This window comes from Scardinius erythrophthalmus (genome assembly GCF_964197995.2).
Source record: "Scardinius erythrophthalmus genome assembly, chromosome: 9".
In the NCBI taxonomy this organism is placed as follows: domain Eukaryota; kingdom Metazoa; phylum Chordata; class Actinopteri; order Cypriniformes; family Leuciscidae; genus Scardinius; species Scardinius erythrophthalmus.
In genome coordinates, this window is record NC_138229.1 from 26,748,895 (window position 1) to 26,766,024 (window position 17,130).

General features: G+C 37.1%; 1 protein-coding gene across 3 annotated transcripts; it reads left to right on the top strand.

Moving 5' to 3' along the window:
* The first annotated feature begins 2 nt into the window (after positions 1-2).
* On the top strand, positions 3-16,412 carry kdm4ab (lysine (K)-specific demethylase 4A-b). 3 transcript variants are annotated; one of them, XM_081373721.1, is made up of 23 exons: positions 3-112; positions 1,333-1,485; positions 1,586-1,761; positions 1,848-1,962; positions 2,078-2,271; positions 2,428-2,477; positions 2,577-2,680; positions 2,795-2,932; positions 3,565-3,782; positions 3,883-4,037; positions 4,144-4,179; positions 4,297-4,586; positions 5,490-5,598; positions 5,676-5,848; positions 6,115-6,301; positions 6,919-6,995; positions 7,192-7,247; positions 7,440-7,548; positions 9,308-9,496; positions 12,693-12,866; positions 12,952-13,071; positions 14,843-14,935; positions 15,099-16,412. In XM_081373721.1, the coding sequence occupies exons 2-23, from the start codon at positions 1,357-1,359 to the stop codon at positions 15,237-15,239; spliced, it is 3,033 nt and encodes a 1,010-aa protein (XP_081229847.1). In that variant the 5' UTR covers positions 3-112; positions 1,333-1,356; the 3' UTR covers positions 15,240-16,412. The 3 variants fall into 3 exon arrangements, with proteins under 3 accessions (XP_081229847.1, XP_081229848.1, XP_081229846.1); XM_081373722.1 differs by having other exon boundaries at positions 12,696-12,866; XM_081373720.1 differs by having other exon boundaries at positions 4,144-4,586; positions 12,696-12,866.
* Positions 16,413-17,130: the final 718 nt, after the last annotated feature.

Genomic DNA, 17,130 nt, shown 5'->3' on the forward strand with positions numbered 1-17,130 from the left:
GCATGCGCAGTGTTGCGAGTGCTAATGGAGGTTTGTCAGGAGAAGGATCTGCTGTTAGCTAAACGTCTCTGCGAAGGTTGAGGGCAGCTATAAGCATTTTGTTCGACAGTCAGTAAGTAAATATGTGCATATAACCTCCTTAGTATTTTCTGTATTCAAGCTATTTCTATAATATACGGTTTAAAAGCATTGTTAGTAGTGGTAAAGTTGCTAGCTTCGATGAGCTAACGCTAATCGTTGCACTTTCACTATTGCATCCAATAGCTAGTTTCCCAATTTACGCACATTATATGTTGTACTTGGTATATTCTGCACAGCCCGTCGTGTACTTTGTATAGGTTGGATCTTTAATTTATCCGATGATAAATTAATGATACATTTTTACATGATAATGTTTACGTTTGGCCTAACTCGTTAGCCTAGCCATACGACTTTTAAAGAGACGTTGGTGTTAGCCAATCAGCATCAGATCTTCCGAATACAAGGCGGGGCGTGCGAATGGGCGTGGCGTGTATTGTGTACAGTACACTGTACGGGTTGCAGTGTAAGAATATGAGGTTTTTGTCTCACTGTCTTAGCCATATAAGGCCTATTTGCCAGCCTTTACACCGGAATGCTACTCGGGTGTAGTTTGTCACATGTGGTTTAAGTTTTTTAACTCCGTTCTGCTAAAACATCTGTGGTAAACAATATTAAAGGAAGTTAATGAAACCTAGCAACCCAGCATGACAGTAATGCGATGACTGTGATGTAAATTAAATCAAAGTGACTGGTTGTTTGGGTAATCGTATAATAATGGTCTAAAGTCATCCCACATATTATATAGCAGGGGATTTCAAACTGTGTCCAGGTTAGGGGGTCCATGGAAAAGTTAAAAGGAAAAAAAGTGTAGAATAAATAGTTAATTACATAACAATTATATTTAAACAAATAAAGATAAAAAATTGGATTAAAATGAATGAGTAAATAGATGTGTAAATAAATACATACTGAATCTAACAGTACAGTGCAATGTAATGTAAGATTACTAGATATTTTCCAAATAATATTTTAGACATTTTCACAGTATAAATTGGGTTTTTATACAAGATAATATGAAGATGCCTTTTAAATTTTAGGATGGGGGTCCCTCACACAAGGAAGATCATTTTTGGTGATCCGTGGCATCTGAAAGAATGAAAACCCCTGTTATATAGGCCTAGTGCTTTAAAACATGACTATTGTAATGTCAAATAACATGTTTTTTTTTTATGTCTCAGTATTTTGCTAATATAGTCTGTTTTATATTAGTTGTACTTTGAGAATACAGTTCCAATAACATTTGTCATACAGGTGATAAGGACTCGGTCGGTGAAGATGGCATCAGACACGCCGATTTCGAGGGGTATTATGACCTTTTACCCCACTGTTGAAGAGTTCAAGAACTTCAGCCGCTACATTGCGTACATGGAGTCCCAAGGTGCACACAAGGCAGGCCTGGCCAAGGTTAGAGGAAAACCCTACATTCTTAGCACAAAAAATTTATTTATTTCTACTGCTGTCAATAAGTCATTCACAAAACAACATTTATTTTTCTAAACTACAGATCATCCCACCCCAAAACTGGAAGCCTCGACGTTCATATGATGACATTGACGACCTGCAAATACCTGCACCGATTCAGCAGGTTGTGACTGGGCAGTCGGGGCTGTTTACACAGTACAACATCCAGAAAAAATCCATGACTCTGAAAGAGTTCCGCAAAACAGCCAACAGCGACAAGTAAGTCTTGTTGACTCATTTTCTTGTTAGGCTACTCATTTTCCAGTAGAAATTGACTATAAACGCACCTGTCCTTCCTTTTTAAGGTTTTGTAGCCCTCGGTATGATGACTTTGAAGAGCTTGAAAGGAAATACTGGAAAAATGTAACCTTTAACCCTCCCATCTATGGAGCTGATGTGAATGGGACTCTTTATGACCCGGTGAGTAAACGCTTGTAAGCAATCTGAATTTTTTTTTTTTTTTTTTGGTTTCGCTTTTGGTTTGAGAGCTCTGAAGTGAATGGAGTCATTGTTTCTTTTTTCGTGTCTTATGCAGGATGTCAAGGAATGGAATGTAGGGCATTTGAATACCATCCTTGACACCGTGGAGCATGAAAGTGGTATTACTATAGAGGGAGTAAACACACCCTACCTCTACTTCGGCATGTGGAAAACCACTTTTGCTTGGCACACTGAGGACATGGATCTCTACAGCATTAATTACTTGCACTTCGGGGAACCAAAGTCTTGGTAATTGCACCTGCGGCTTTCAAATAATGTCTTGAATTGATTTTTTTAATAGAAAAATGTCATCTGTAGATGAAAATGTGTGCCTTTAGGCATAAAGATGGTTGTTGTAATTGTCTGTCCTGATGCCAAGTGCTAAATTCGTCTGGAATCTCATAGGTACTGTGTGCCTCCAGAACATGGAAAAAGACTGGAGCGGTTAGCCAAAGGTAAACAGCTTTTTTTGTCGTCAATTCTGCTACACACACAATTTGACATATTTTGCTTGTTTTATTTTCTCATATATAATACATGCCATTGTTATACAGGCTTTTTCCCTGGAAGTTCACAAAACTGTGAAGCATTTCTTAGACACAAGATGACTCTTATTTCACCTTCAATTCTAAGGAAGTATGGCATTCCTTTTGAAAAGGTGAGTGCATTTTGCCCAACTGATGACCATATTATGCTTCCTTAGAAATACACGTGTTTGTAACTTTATGTTTGAGGAGGCTTTGAGATGCCATTGTCCATTTTTGATTTGTAGATCACTCAGGATGCAGGAGAGTTCATGGTGACGTTTCCGTACAGCTATCATGCAGGCTTTAATCATGGCTTTAACTGTGCGGAATCTACTAACTTTGCCACAAGGCGATGGATCGACTATGGAAAACAAGCCATACTGGTAAAAAATAATGTAAAAAAGTTCATTAAAAGATTTGGGGTCAATAATCTTTTTGTTTTATGACCCTTATGCTCACTAAGGACATTTATGTGATTAAAAAATACAGTAAAAACAGTCATATTGTGAAATATTACAATTTAAAAATTATTTTTATTCAATTTGAGTATGTTTTAAAATGTAATTTATTCCTGTGATGGCAAAGCTGAATTTTCAGCATCATTAATTCAGTCACATGTCACATGATCCTTCTGAAATCAGTCTAATATGATTATTTGGTGTTCAAGAAATATTTCTGATTATGTTGACAACAGATGTGCTGCTTAATATTTGTGCAAATTGTGATCCTGTTTTCAGGATTCTTTGATGAATAGATATTATAAAATATTTTGTAACATTATGAATGTCTTTACTGATGCTTTTGATCAATTTAATGCATCCTTGCTGAATAAATGTATATATTCATTTATTTTATATATATATATATATATATATATATATATATATATATATATATATATATATATATATTACTGACCCCAAACTTTATTTATCGTGTACTGAAATGCCTGTACACAACATAGTGTGTCAAATTTATATATAAAAATATCAATCTTGTATCTTTTTCCCCTCAGTGTTCATGTAGGAAAGACATGGTGAAGATCTCCATGGATGTGTTTGTAAGGAAATTTCAGCCCGAACGCTACGAGCTGTGGTTGGCGGGGAAGGACAATGCTCCCATTGACCACTCCAAGCCCACGCCTGAAGCAGCTGAGTTTTTAGGTGGAGAGGCTGGAAAGAGTGGCGCTCAGGAACTCATTGAGAACCAAAGTAGTGAGGGACAAAAGAGAAGGTAAAAAAGTTACGCTCACTTTACTTCTTACATCGTACATACTGATATGTAAAAAACATGTAATATCAATCTCCAATGTTGCCTTTTCCAATTAAATTAGCCTGTCCAAACAAAGGATAGGAACCAAAAGACACAGAGTGTGTCTGGACTTACCAGAGGAAGTTCTTCCAAAGAGTGAAACAATTGACGAGGAGGCTGAATATGGAAAGAAGGGGCGCTTGACTCCATACATAGAACAATGCAGAGAGTATCAAGGTACATCCTGTGGTTATGGCCTAAAAAACTTTAACTTTCAACTTTAAGTGATAGCGGTTGTTGGAACTCCTTTGTTTTTTACATTTGATAAAAAAATGTTTTTCAGAATTGAAGGACGAAGACAACCTTCTGCCACTGACAGGTTCGAACAGTTTAAAGATGCTTGCAGTTTCCAGAAGTCCTGCATCTGGGGAGTGTGTTAGGGGTGCGGGTTTTAGTGCTGCAAACCTGGTGACTGAAACTACTTCTCTGTCCTCAGCCTGTATCCAGTCCTTCCCAAAGCGTCATCTCTCTATAGCATCTGTCCCTACTGTCCCTCACTGCCTGTCAGCCGTGCCACGGATTTCTACCAAACCAGGGGTGGCGAGCCTTCTCTTTCATCGGACCCTGAGCCCTTCAGATGCCCTACAGGTCCAAAGCTATGCAGCCAAATCAGCGCTCTGTAAACCTGAGCAACCCAGGACAGAGAAACTCAGAGAAGAACTCAGAGAACCAGACATTCAACTAGATGTGAGGCCAAATACGCAAACTCCACAACCAAACACAGAGGTTGGTAACTGCATTGTCTTAGTGTGTACATTTCAAAAATGAGCATTTTGTAGTCGAGTGCTTTAACATGTAAAAAAAGCGAGTGGGTATATACTATGCAATTAAATCAGGGGTGGTATTAAAATTGTATGTTATGGCTGCTAACTGAATGGATAGGGATCTGTATCTTGTCTGAGTAAATTGAAAATAAATCTCTAAAATCAATACTTTTAAATGTGAATTCAGGCATCATAACATTAGAATGTGCAGTATGATAATTTATTTTTGTTTTAAGATTTATTGAAGATGAAATATTATTAAATGTATTAATGTTTTTAATGATTACTTTTAAATTAGTTAGATGACTTCAAAGATAATCTAAATGTAAAAATAGTGGAATGAGCTGCATAATTAAATATCTGAAAACAACCATTACTGATAAATGAAAAAATATCTGATAACTGATATGGTACCAGTATATTTTGCATACCTAAATAAAACGTTTAAAAAAAAAAGTATGAGGTACTCTCCTGTTCAAAAGTTGGGTCAGTATTTTATTTTTATTTTTTTTTATTTTTTTAAAGAAATTAATACTTTTATTCAGCAAGGATGCATTAAAATAACCAAAACCGTAAAGACTGTTATAATGTTACAAAAGATTTATGTTTCAAATAAATATAGTTTTGGACTTTCTATTCATCAGAGAATCCTGAATAAAATGTATCACAGTTTCCACAAGAATATTAAGCAGCACTTTTTTTAATAGTGATAATTATAAGAAATGAGTTAATTGTAATGCACATGAAATATATTCGGCTTTTTTCACAAACATCACAAATAATGTTTTAAAAACAAGCTCAAAATGAAGCACTTCCACAACGCATATCCAAATGAAATTATCGCCTCTCTTGCTTTTTTTTTCAGCATGAAATTGAGGGAGAGAAAGAGAATAAGAGCATGAAGAGGAAACTGCAGCCACTCAGCAAGTTGCCGTGCTTGCATCCCCTGCTCAGAGAGAACTCCAGTGATGACGGTTAGGGTCTGTTTCATGTTGTTCATTTATTGGTGCATCACTGTTTGCTCTTTCTCATGAACTCTTTCACTCCACAGAGATTCAGGTACCAGCAGCAGAGCCAGAGGAGACCGATCCCTGGGCCAGACTCCTGGCTCCCATGTGGCAAAGCAAGCCGCGCAATTTTAGAGTTGAGAAGGATTTCAACTTCCGCATGGGCCAGCAACCGCCGTACTGTGCAGTGTGTGCCCTCTTTCACATGTACACACAGGTAACACATGCTAATACTATCATCACGAAAATCTAGTTTTCATTTGTGCGAACCAGCCAACAGACTCTGTGTCACTGGCTGTTTGATGCTACTAGTGGCTCAGAGATCACACACTTATGTCTGGTGGATTGTGAAGACCAAATATGCTAAAAGATGTGATGCAATCAGAAGTAATTTTTCTTTTATTCGTGAGCTGATAATTGAAAAATGACTTGTGCGAACCTCTAAAAGACAGTGCCCTGCACAATGCTGTTTCATCTGTGTAGAGTGATGTAATCCGTCTGAGCCAGTGCGGTTCTGCAGCTGAAAGTGGAGAGCAGAGGACCATGCCGCTGATTCCAGAGATGTGCTTCACCAGCAGCTCTGAGGGACACCTGTCCACCCCGAATCTGGATAAAGATGGCACTAGCCGACTCGTCAGCTGCACTATGTGTAGTGTGCGCGTACACACCAGTAAGTTTGTCCTTCACTGTTGCCACTGAAATATGTGCAGTTGAAATTACATGTCCTGGCAGTCACTGCATTTTAAAAGCATTTTTCTACTTCCTTTATAATTTTGTTTGCCTTTTACGTAACCATTCAAAAGTTTGAGGTCAGTAAGATTTCATTCAGCAAGGATGAATTTACATCGTAATCCTTTTATTTGTAATATTTGGCTAGTTTGTGTGCCGTGTCCACGTGTGTGTAATAAGCAGAGTGTACGCACGTTGTGGACCTACCTATAGGCGCATGTTACTAATGCGCTCTTTAAATAACAAAAAAAAATTGCGCCATTGACTTTAGACCAGGTTTCAGTTTGTCAATGGCGCAGTCTTTCAGTGGAATCAAAATAGCAACGTGCCAACAATGCGCCCAGGAAATGATAGGACCCTAAAGTGTATTGCTGTTTCATTTTGATTTTGGTGAAACATAGTGAAAATCTTGAGATGGTAACCAGTTACATAATTAAAAAATATGCACTTTTTGTTATTGTTAAGTTTTTATGTTGCAAAATAAATGTTTATATCCATGTAATTTGTCTGCTACCTGTAAAAAGATAATTTAATGAATTGTGGATGTTTTGTCTACAGGTTGTTATGGTGTGTCTCAGGATACTAAGCTGGACGGGTGGATGTGTTCCCGCTGTGAAGCGGACGCCATTACTCAGGTTAGTTGGATCACTTGTTTAGGTTTACAGTTGGATTTATTTATTTATTTATTTTTTAAACCTCTGCCATGCATTTTTCGAGCTGTTAGGGAGCACTATCATATCTGGCCATCATGCGTGACAAGGTTTTGCTCACAAGTTTACTCGTTTGTTTATTATTCTCAGTGGTGTGACTGCTTTTGTGTCTTTCCCTCAGGACTGCTGTTTATGCTCTCTGAGAGGAGGAGCTCTGCAGAAGGCAAACAATGACAAGTAGGTATCCAGGAGCCTCCTGAGGGAGCCCTTCATGGTCAGATTGCACATTTTCAATAGCACACATTCCTCTCAGCTGAATAACACTTTTATGTACTGACTCTCTCAGCTGCTTGACAGCATGTCATGTGAACGGTTTTACTTTAGGCGCTAGTGAAACCTGATTTGGTTGACAATATGGTTTTGTTGCAGGTGGGTTCATGTGTTATGTGCCGTGGCAGTGCTGGAGGCTCGATTCGTGAACATTGCAGAGCGCAGTCCTGTTGATCTCTGTAATATCCCGCTTCAGAGATTTAAGCTGGTGAGTTAATGTTTTGCACAAACATATGACACAATCTGAATGCTGTGCTGATTGGCATATAGAGGGAAAGTGGATTTATATCATTTATTTTAGAAATCCTGGCTAGTACAAAAATGAGTCATTTAATTACACTCTTGAAGATGTAATTAATGACTTTTTTAGAGTAACTAATGAATAAATCTTACAGAACCCAAACTTTTGAATGATAATGTATGTGCATGCAATATTATATGAAACAAAATATGGCAATGAAGCATTTTTTCATGCTATTCGTTGAAAAATGATCTAGTTACTGTAAAAGCTTTGCTATTCTGAGAACAGCTGAGGTTTTTTTTTATATTACTGAAAAATAGTAGGTAGGTTGGCAGCATCTTTACTCTTAAAGGAGAACTCCGGTCAATTTTAACATTGAGCTAATTTTTTTGTACATTTGGAGTGCTGTCAATACAGAGAACAACGACAAAAATCGGTGTTGCCTACACCGAGTTATTCTATTTTTAAAATTTGCACCCTGTTGACTTCAATGGGGCAAGTACTAAACCTGCTTTTAGCCTCTTAACATCCTTGATGTGTCATTACAAGTGCACAGAAAATGTGAGTGATTCCTTCTGAGTGAACACGAGTGGATCTGACTGCAGTAGATGTGAAAGAAATGTATAAAAATGATGTTATTTAAGCCAGCGCAAATACCTTTGTTTACATCCTGTTTTCGGTCGAAGTCCAAAGTAGTCGATTGCCGAGTTCACGCGCGTGATCATTGGTAACTAAACCTATGCGCGACAGGGTGCAAATTTTAAAAATAGAATAACTCGGTGTAGGCAACACCGATTTTTGTCGTTGTTCTCTGTATTGACAGCACTCCAAATGTACAAAAAAATGAGCTCAATGTTAAAATTGACCGGAGTTCTCCTTTAAGGCCCCGATCCCCGATATACTTCAAGAGAAATCAAATAACGAACTGATGTGACGTCATTTCGAACAAAATCAGGCCAAAACAAAGGTAGTGTGGAGTTCGTATTGGGAATTCGAAACAGCTTGCCAAAGCGAGCTTTCCGGAAAAGTTTGCTACGGCTAGTAAACACCTTTGTACTACCATTAGTCCGTGGCGATACGTAATACGTATCGGTGTGCACGGAGGCCCCGCCCTCTTTCACGTGGAAATCTTTTCCTTTTCATTTCTCCCGTTCAATCCGTAGAGGTCAGGCGTGACCTGAGAGTGAAAACATGAACACACTGGAGAGCTGCTTTATAGTAGAAAAGTTGTACTTCTGATGAAACACTGACACTGTTTTTCATGTTTAATTAATACGGTAAAGCTGCTTAATTTTAAGCAATCTATTGCAAAAATGCTATATAAATAAACGTGTGACTTTACTAGGGTGCCGAATTGCAGAGCTAATGCAAACATATCCACGTTGCTATGATGATCGGATTCTTTTCTTATGCTTTATTAAAAGATACTCGCTGTTTTCTCAATTTTGTTGTTTATTTTGTTATTGAGAGAAACAACAAGCAGCACATACAGTATTTACATACAGTATTTTTCTAAACTCTTAGCAAAGTGGTTGACGTTCGCCAACAGTATGTTCACTAACAGTATGTTGCTGTTTACGTATTTCGAACTTCGTTTTACCCCTAAGCAAAGAACAAAAAAAGTCAGTCTTACAAATTTCTTTCTAAATTCATCAGAATTTGTTTAACTCAAGTCTGTGTCAAGTTTCTATTGTTAAAGGCATGACTCACAATGGTTCCTTTTCAGAAATGCCAGTTCTGTCGTAAGTGGGTGAAGAGGAGCTCGAGTTGCTGCGTGCAGTGCTCACACGGCCGCTGCTCGTCTTCCTTTCACGCCACCTGTGCACAGGCAGCCGGGGTTCAAATGCACCCAGACGATTGGCCATTCGTTGTTTACTTCACCTGCTGGAGACACAAGGGCGGCAGCCAAATAGAGGTACAAACACAATACAGACATGTTCAGGAAGAATACAATTGAAAAGAGGGTGATAGCAAAGTCTAGATACGACACATGAACAATGGAAATGCATATAGTAGCCTATTCACTGTTTTCTGTTATGTTCTGCCTTTAACTACATTGAATGGTACAATAAGAGTATGATAATAGGACAGATTATCCTTCATTTCCTGGTATACTGCCTCTGCTCTGCACTGGTGGTTCTAATATAGGAAGGGAAATAGAGCCCAACCAATTTATCGGTCTGCCGATATGAGCCTGTCGCAGATATATCGGTATCGGAAATATATGACGCAGATATACCGCCTATATTATTTTATATTTTTTTTAAAGAACATATATTTAAAATAGTATAAAAGTACTGTACATATGTAATTAAACATGTTTTCACTATGGTATTATTACTTTTATTTTAGTAAAACTATCTGAGTTCTTCCTCCTCTGGTAGAGACTAGAGGAATTCAGACTAATAATAGTAGTATAATAATAATAATAGTAATATAGACTAATAACAAGGTTTTGCCAGTGACACTTTGATATATTTATTGATACAAGTAATTTTTTTTATATAACGTGACTAAATAAAAAGACAAAGTCATTTGTGAAGATTATGCAACAGTATTTAGAATATAAAGTAATATAGAATAGAACATGCAATGCAAACTAGTTTGGTTACAGCATATCGTTCTCATTCTATCATTCACCCTGCCTCCATTACATATCTTTGTCACACAAGTGTTTGATCATCACATTTGAGTGATCATTGCAAAAAATGTTTGTGTATAGATCAGGGGTCTCCAACCTTTTTTCATTTGAGAGCTACTTTTTAAAAATTAAAGTGGCCGAGAGCTACTCATGTAATGCAATACTTAAATCTCTTAAATAATGTCTCATAACTCTCATATTAATAACTATGCTAACCGTTTTAGACCTAAAAGAGTTATTGTAGGCCTATATGTGTCACCCTTAATTGTCAGAGATAAAAAAATAATTAAATTATACTGTAAAAACACATAATTATTGTTGATTTTATTGTGCATCATAACTAGAGATGAAATGAATCCTGTTCAAAAAGTACTAATACTACACAATAAAAAATCAATTCACCAAGTTTTATGTCGAAAACCAGCAAATAACAAATAAACTTAGCATCAATATGCACTTTTTGTTTACATAATTATTCAAATAATAACATTAAAAATGATGGCAAAATTTGAAAGGAGTGTGTTGCAACATGTTATCTACTAACATGTAGTACAAGTTCAAATAAAGTTTTGACAAAAACGTTTTTATAAAAAGATAAACCTCGCATATTTCAGCCTTTAAATCATTTTTATAAAAAGAATGAGTCAAAAAAGATAAATTACTGACATTTACAATGCACATTAGCATATATTTTATTATTAATAGTAAAATTCGGTCCGATTTTCCCATGGCGTCTGTCGTTGCTATGCAACCATGCCCTGCGCTCTTCACAACTACGAAGAAGTTTTAATAGCTAATGGATTTCCACCATCGAAAAACGCTTGCTGTAGCTCTACTTCTAGATTTATTTACGGAGAAGAAAAAACACCCGTAGTTTGGGTGCACCCCCATCCTTCATGTTGACTCGTTGCGCCTGGAAAAAATGAGCGGGTCGCTTCAATTATTTGAAATAACGAACTTGAGCGCGTAAAAGACGCGATATGTGAACGGCCCTCGGCGAGCTACCTCCAATCAGGCCACGAGCTACTGGTAGCTCGCGAGCGACGTGTTGGAGACCCTTGGTAAAGATAGATAGATAGATAGATAGATAGATAGATAGATAGATAGATAGATAGATAGATAGATAGATAGATAGATAGATAGATAGATAGATAGATAGATAGATAGATAGATAGATAGATAGATAGATAGATAGATAGATAGATAGATAGATAGATACAGTACTAGTCAAAAGTTTGTACACATGAATGGGAAAGTGTGTCCAAACTTTTGAATGGTACTGTACTATAATATACACAGAAATAATATTGCTACTGTATAATAATATACACATAAATAATATCGGCCAATATATCGATATCGGGCTTTTTTACTCCCTAATATCGGTATCGGTCCCCAAAAATCAATATCGGTCGGGCTCTAAAGGGAAACAGTACTAAAGGGAAATAATAAAATGCAACTAACTGTATAATTGCACATAGTTAGCAAAATATATAAATAAAATAAAATACTTCCCATATGTCTTGTTGACATCAAAGGTCCAACGTCCAATTAAAACTGTATCGTGTTTGCTGCAAATTCGCCTGTCATTAAAAAATATCAGGGTGATACAGCTGTCCTGATATTATAATGAAGAAAAAGCCTCATTAAAGTCAGCATGAAATGGAACCTATTTTCTGAGTGCTTATTTATCTTATTGTGAACCATTCATCCAGGGCAGCATATGTTTTATTTATTTGTTATCTTATACACCTTGTAATTTAGTCATGTACACAGAACTTAATCATTTTAGGCATTAAATCCGTCCCTTTCTTTTAATCGACCTCAAGTTTGCATTCAGATCTGCCTTGCTTCGGGCAACAATAACCAATTGATTTTTTGTTTTGTTTTTCTGCTGTACATCACTATAGAGAAGAAAAAATCTGTTGCTACTTTCATTCCTTGAAAACTTTAAAAGTGTGAAATACTTGAGGAACAAATCTGCTTTACTGATGATTAAACCATAGACATGCAGAATACTAAAATATGTAAAGGAAATGATATCATAGAGAGGACCCCTGCAGACTCTCCTTACTGTGGGTCAAGGGCATGTACTGTAGTCTCTTAAAAATCAGATAATTTGATCTTTTATGAATTGTAAATTGTATGGCTGTAAAATGCCATGGAGTGTGACTCTCCAAATACTTCTACAAAATACAAAAACAATATGAAACAAACCTAATTCTTAAAAAGAAATTTCTCAAAACTTGGCACAAGTGGTAGAACCACTAAAAAAGAGTTTTACAGGAACTGGTCCGTCTGGGTGTTTCAGTGGGGTGGAATTCTAATCTTTGAGCCAGTATGTACACATATTTCAAGTACAAGCAATTTGTTTGCTGTAAGCCAAGTATGTCAGCGGACTATTGTTAACACTTAAAAAGATGTGTGTTAGATGTTATCTCAGATGCCTGATCTCTGATGTCATCTTCAGCAGCGCAACAAGGCATCAATGCGGGAGTTGGTGAAGGGGCAGAAAGTGATCTGCAAGCACAGAAATAAACGATACTACTATTGTGAGGTGGTTGAGCTGACCAAAGCCACCTTCTACGAGGTTATCTTCGATGATGGCTCATTCAGTGACAACCTCTTCCCTGAGGATATAGTGGTATGTGAGGGGCTATGCAGCTCAAAACAATGTTTAGTGATCAAACGCACATTGTACTGAAGCAGTGCTGGTCTTTATTTCTCAGAATAGAGACTGTCTGAAGCTCGGTCCACCGTCAGAGGGCGACGTGGTTCAAGTACGCTGGACAGATGGCCTGATCTATGGAGCCAAATTTGTGTCTGACCATATCATCCCAATGTACCAGGTCAGAGAACAACAAACACAATTGCGCACACGATTTGGGTTAGAGTTCAACTTCAGACACTGCAAAGTGGATAGCGTGTGTAACAGTAGGATCACTGTTTTTTTTTCAGTGTATAGGATAGTGTAACTATAAGAAGACAGACTAAAAATCTGTACTGTACACTGTTAAAGTTTAAAATCATAAAATGCACTACCATATCTATTCACGTGCATATAATTGGCCTTCATTGTTGTTGTGGCTATTATTGAGGCAATAAGCTTTGATGGGTCATGCAATTTCAGCAGTAGGCCCTCTTTACCATGGGTGCACTCCTTACCCATGCTAAAATCACTGTAACCCACTGACTCCAGTGGCTTATCGCTTTTATAAAACAGCAACATGATAAAAACTACTGTTATTAAAATCTACTGTTGATGTGTACTGTTATTGTCAATAGTATTAATAATAAATGGATCATATTGACAGTAAAGACATTTATAATTTTATAAACGATTTAAAAAAATAAATGCTGTTCTTTTGAACTTTCTATTAATCAAACAATCCTGAAACAAAAGTATCATGGTTTCCACAATTTTAAGCCATACAACTGACTTCACATTGATGATAAATGTTTCTTGAGCACCAAATCAGCCATTGAATTGGTTTTCTGAAGGATCATGTGACACCGAAGCCTGGAGTAATGATGCTGAAAATGCTGCATTGCCATCACAGGAATAAATGGCATTTTACAAGATATTAAACTAGAAAACAATTCATTTAAATTGTAATAATATTTCACAATGTTACTTTTTTCTGTATTTTAATCAAATAAATGCAGCCTTCATTCTAAACATAAAAAAAACAAACACGTCAACCCCTTTTGAATGGTAGTGTAATCAGAATAAAAAATCCATAAGCCTGAGGCTGCCTGGGATGTTCCATGGAAATGTTACTGAAGTCAACATGATGATATGGCATGTTTTAAGATATTTAGTTTTGGAAAATGGACAAATATTTTTTATTTATTTTTTGCTTATTGACTAAAGGCCGCTTCACACCTAGAATAATAACTAGCGATAACTATATTAGAGTCCACACCAGCGGACGATATCTTTCTGTATATTCTAAGCACGCGCTGCAGGTTCGTCATCTGTTGCTTTAAATGTGCAAGCTCTTTAAAGCAGAATGGATTCTGATTGGCTGTCAATGTTTTTATCATGCATCAGCTGTAAAAAAAAAAAGATTCTTCAAGTTATTTATCGTTACACATCTGGTGTGGACTCTACTATTCTTATTTTCTTATTCTTATTTAGAACGATTTTTTGAACTGTATCTTTATTATTATATTTATCGTCCATGATGTGAACAGGCCTTAAAGGGATAGTTCACCCAAAAATGGAAATTGTCATTTACTCACCCTCAAGTTGTTCCAAATCCGTAAGACTTTTGTTCATCTTCAGAACACAAATGTACCACCAAAAGTACCACCACAGGAAATGACAGAAAAAGTAGTTTCGTCACACAACCATGCCGTGTCATTACCCAGCTAAATGAGTAGTGTTTTCTGGCAAACATTATAACTGTCCTTAATCAAAAGTACACAAAATGCATACAAACTGGTTGTACAGTCACACTCGAAAAATAATTCTTCCAACATTACCTGAAGACTGTTTAATGTTGCAAAGCAATATATATCATTTTATTATGGCTTCATTCGCAGCTCATCTGAGGAGAGATTAAAGTGGATTTTTATAACGCTGATATAAAAATGGCTCTTTTAATTATTCTCCAGGTGGAATTTGAAGATGACTCTCAGCTTACTGTAAAGAGGGAAGACGTGTACAGTTTGGACGAGGAGCTGCCCAAACGTGTTAAAGGCCGCCTGGTGAGTGATTTCCTGCCAGCTCTGCTTCATTAAGCGTGTATTATTACAAAATACCTTTTCCTTGAACTATCTTACCACTACAGTAACATTAGCTTGTCATGAAACAGAGCTACTGAACACCGTGTGGTTTAACACACATTATACATTTTATTTCCGTCTCTAGTCTGTGGCGTCGGACATGCGCTTCAAAGGGGTGTTTGTGGAGAAGGATGTGAAGCAAGACTCAAAAAGACAGCGGGTGATCAACTCCCGTTATAGGGAGGACTACATCGAACCGGTCATCTACCGAACCATCATGGAGTAACGTCCTCACAAACATTATCTTCAACAAACAGATCAATTGGCTAGCACCACTAACAACATAAACAGAAAAACAGGCTGGACCAGACGCCTCAATAGTTTGAGTGGACAAACACATCACATGATCGGACAACTGCAAATACATGTCCACCACCGGCCTTTGTTTCTAAAAACACCAAGATCATGTTTTAGACCTTCAGGTTGAGCTTTTATCCTCATTGAAATGATCCTGCTGTGAGCGGTCTTTGGGCGGCACAATTGAGAGTACAAGAGATGAAATGCTAGGAATGTCTTGTGTAAGAGTGTTTGTTTGTTCGGACGGCACACAACCGGCTCAGGCTCAGCGGCTCTCGGACTCCTATTGTCTTAAGTCGGAGCGGTAATGTTTCAACTGTTCTTTTTTTTTTTTTTATCGCCTCTTGCAGACCCACCGTCTGACCGCACATGAACAGACCTTTACACCGTCAGACAAATCTTTAGTCAGCGGGGATGCGCCGTCCCACTGACCGTTTTTTAGGTCTTAAAGTGCTTTGCAATATCTGAATCTCATGGATGAATCTTGTGTTTCTTAGTACGAGCAGCTCTCATGTGTGATCTACTGTTAACATGGGACGTTATAGGAAACTAGCTTTATACTCTCATAATTAGGTGGATACAGCAGCTTTGGATTTTGTTTTTATTTAATTTATATTTCTGTTTAAGTGCAAGGACTGCCAGTTTCCTAATCGCACATTAGTTCTGGATTAACTTTGTTTGTAAAAAGAAGTATTTATATATGTTGAAGGCAGATTTTCTCTACTTTTTCTACTCTTAGTTGCATTACTATGCCAACACAGGTAAGAGTGACTTGTGACCAGTCATGGTCAAAGTGGTGCACTCATCCACATGTTTGTTTTTTTTGTTTTGTTTTTCATAGTACTTAAGGCAGGGAAGGCGACATCTCGAGGCACTCCATTTAGAGAGTCCTAAAAGAGACGCCTCGTTTGAATCACCTACGTTATTTTAAAAGAAATGTTTTGTGGAGATCCCTTTAGCTGTATAGCATTACAGATCCTTGTCTTCAGTTGTTTTGAGCAGTAGGCATTACACTCCTTTGTCTTGGAATATAGATCCATTGTTAATTTAAGGCTAAAAACTTTATTTTTAAATTAAAAGCAATGTCTCCTCTCCCCCCGAACATTTGTTTGTCTCATTTTGAGTGTGTTTTCATGTCAAAGCCTGCATACATATTCTTTGCGAATCATTTACAATGTTTCAAGTCAATATGAAGTGAATTAAACCAGGATTTACTAACGTCAACTGAAAATGTATATGTATACACTGACAATTTATTGGATGGTAAAAAGTTACATCATGGCACGTCGAAATTCCTGCAATTACACATCTTCGTAGAACTCGTAATTACAACTTGAATTTCATTAGAGCTTTGATATGAACCACCTGACCGCTGCAATGTCATTCGGAAACGCTCAAAACTCCATGGCTTTAACGGTAAAACGTAGTTACGGTTTTATCAAATTTCCATTTAATAATTTGTACAATTGACTATTGTTAATGTCTTAATAACACTAGAATAATCTGAAAATAAACAATAGACTTACAGTAGTTTAATGCAGCTAGCACAGAGTTGAATAACAAATCTAATATCCAGCTCTTATTAAGTTTTGGGGTTAATAGTGTTGCCTGAGAAACGCATAAGTCTGAATCTGAGAACAGTTACAGTGTCATCTAATAACCACGGCACTTTCAGGTCTATTGTTCTGAAGTCAGTGGGGTTTTTTAAAGGGTGCGGAGTTATGGAGTTATTGTGTCCCTCTGTCCTGACACTGGCGCCCCCTCAGCTGATGACGTGAAGTCACATGGCTTAGAGGGAGAGCAAGGATCACAAAGACAAA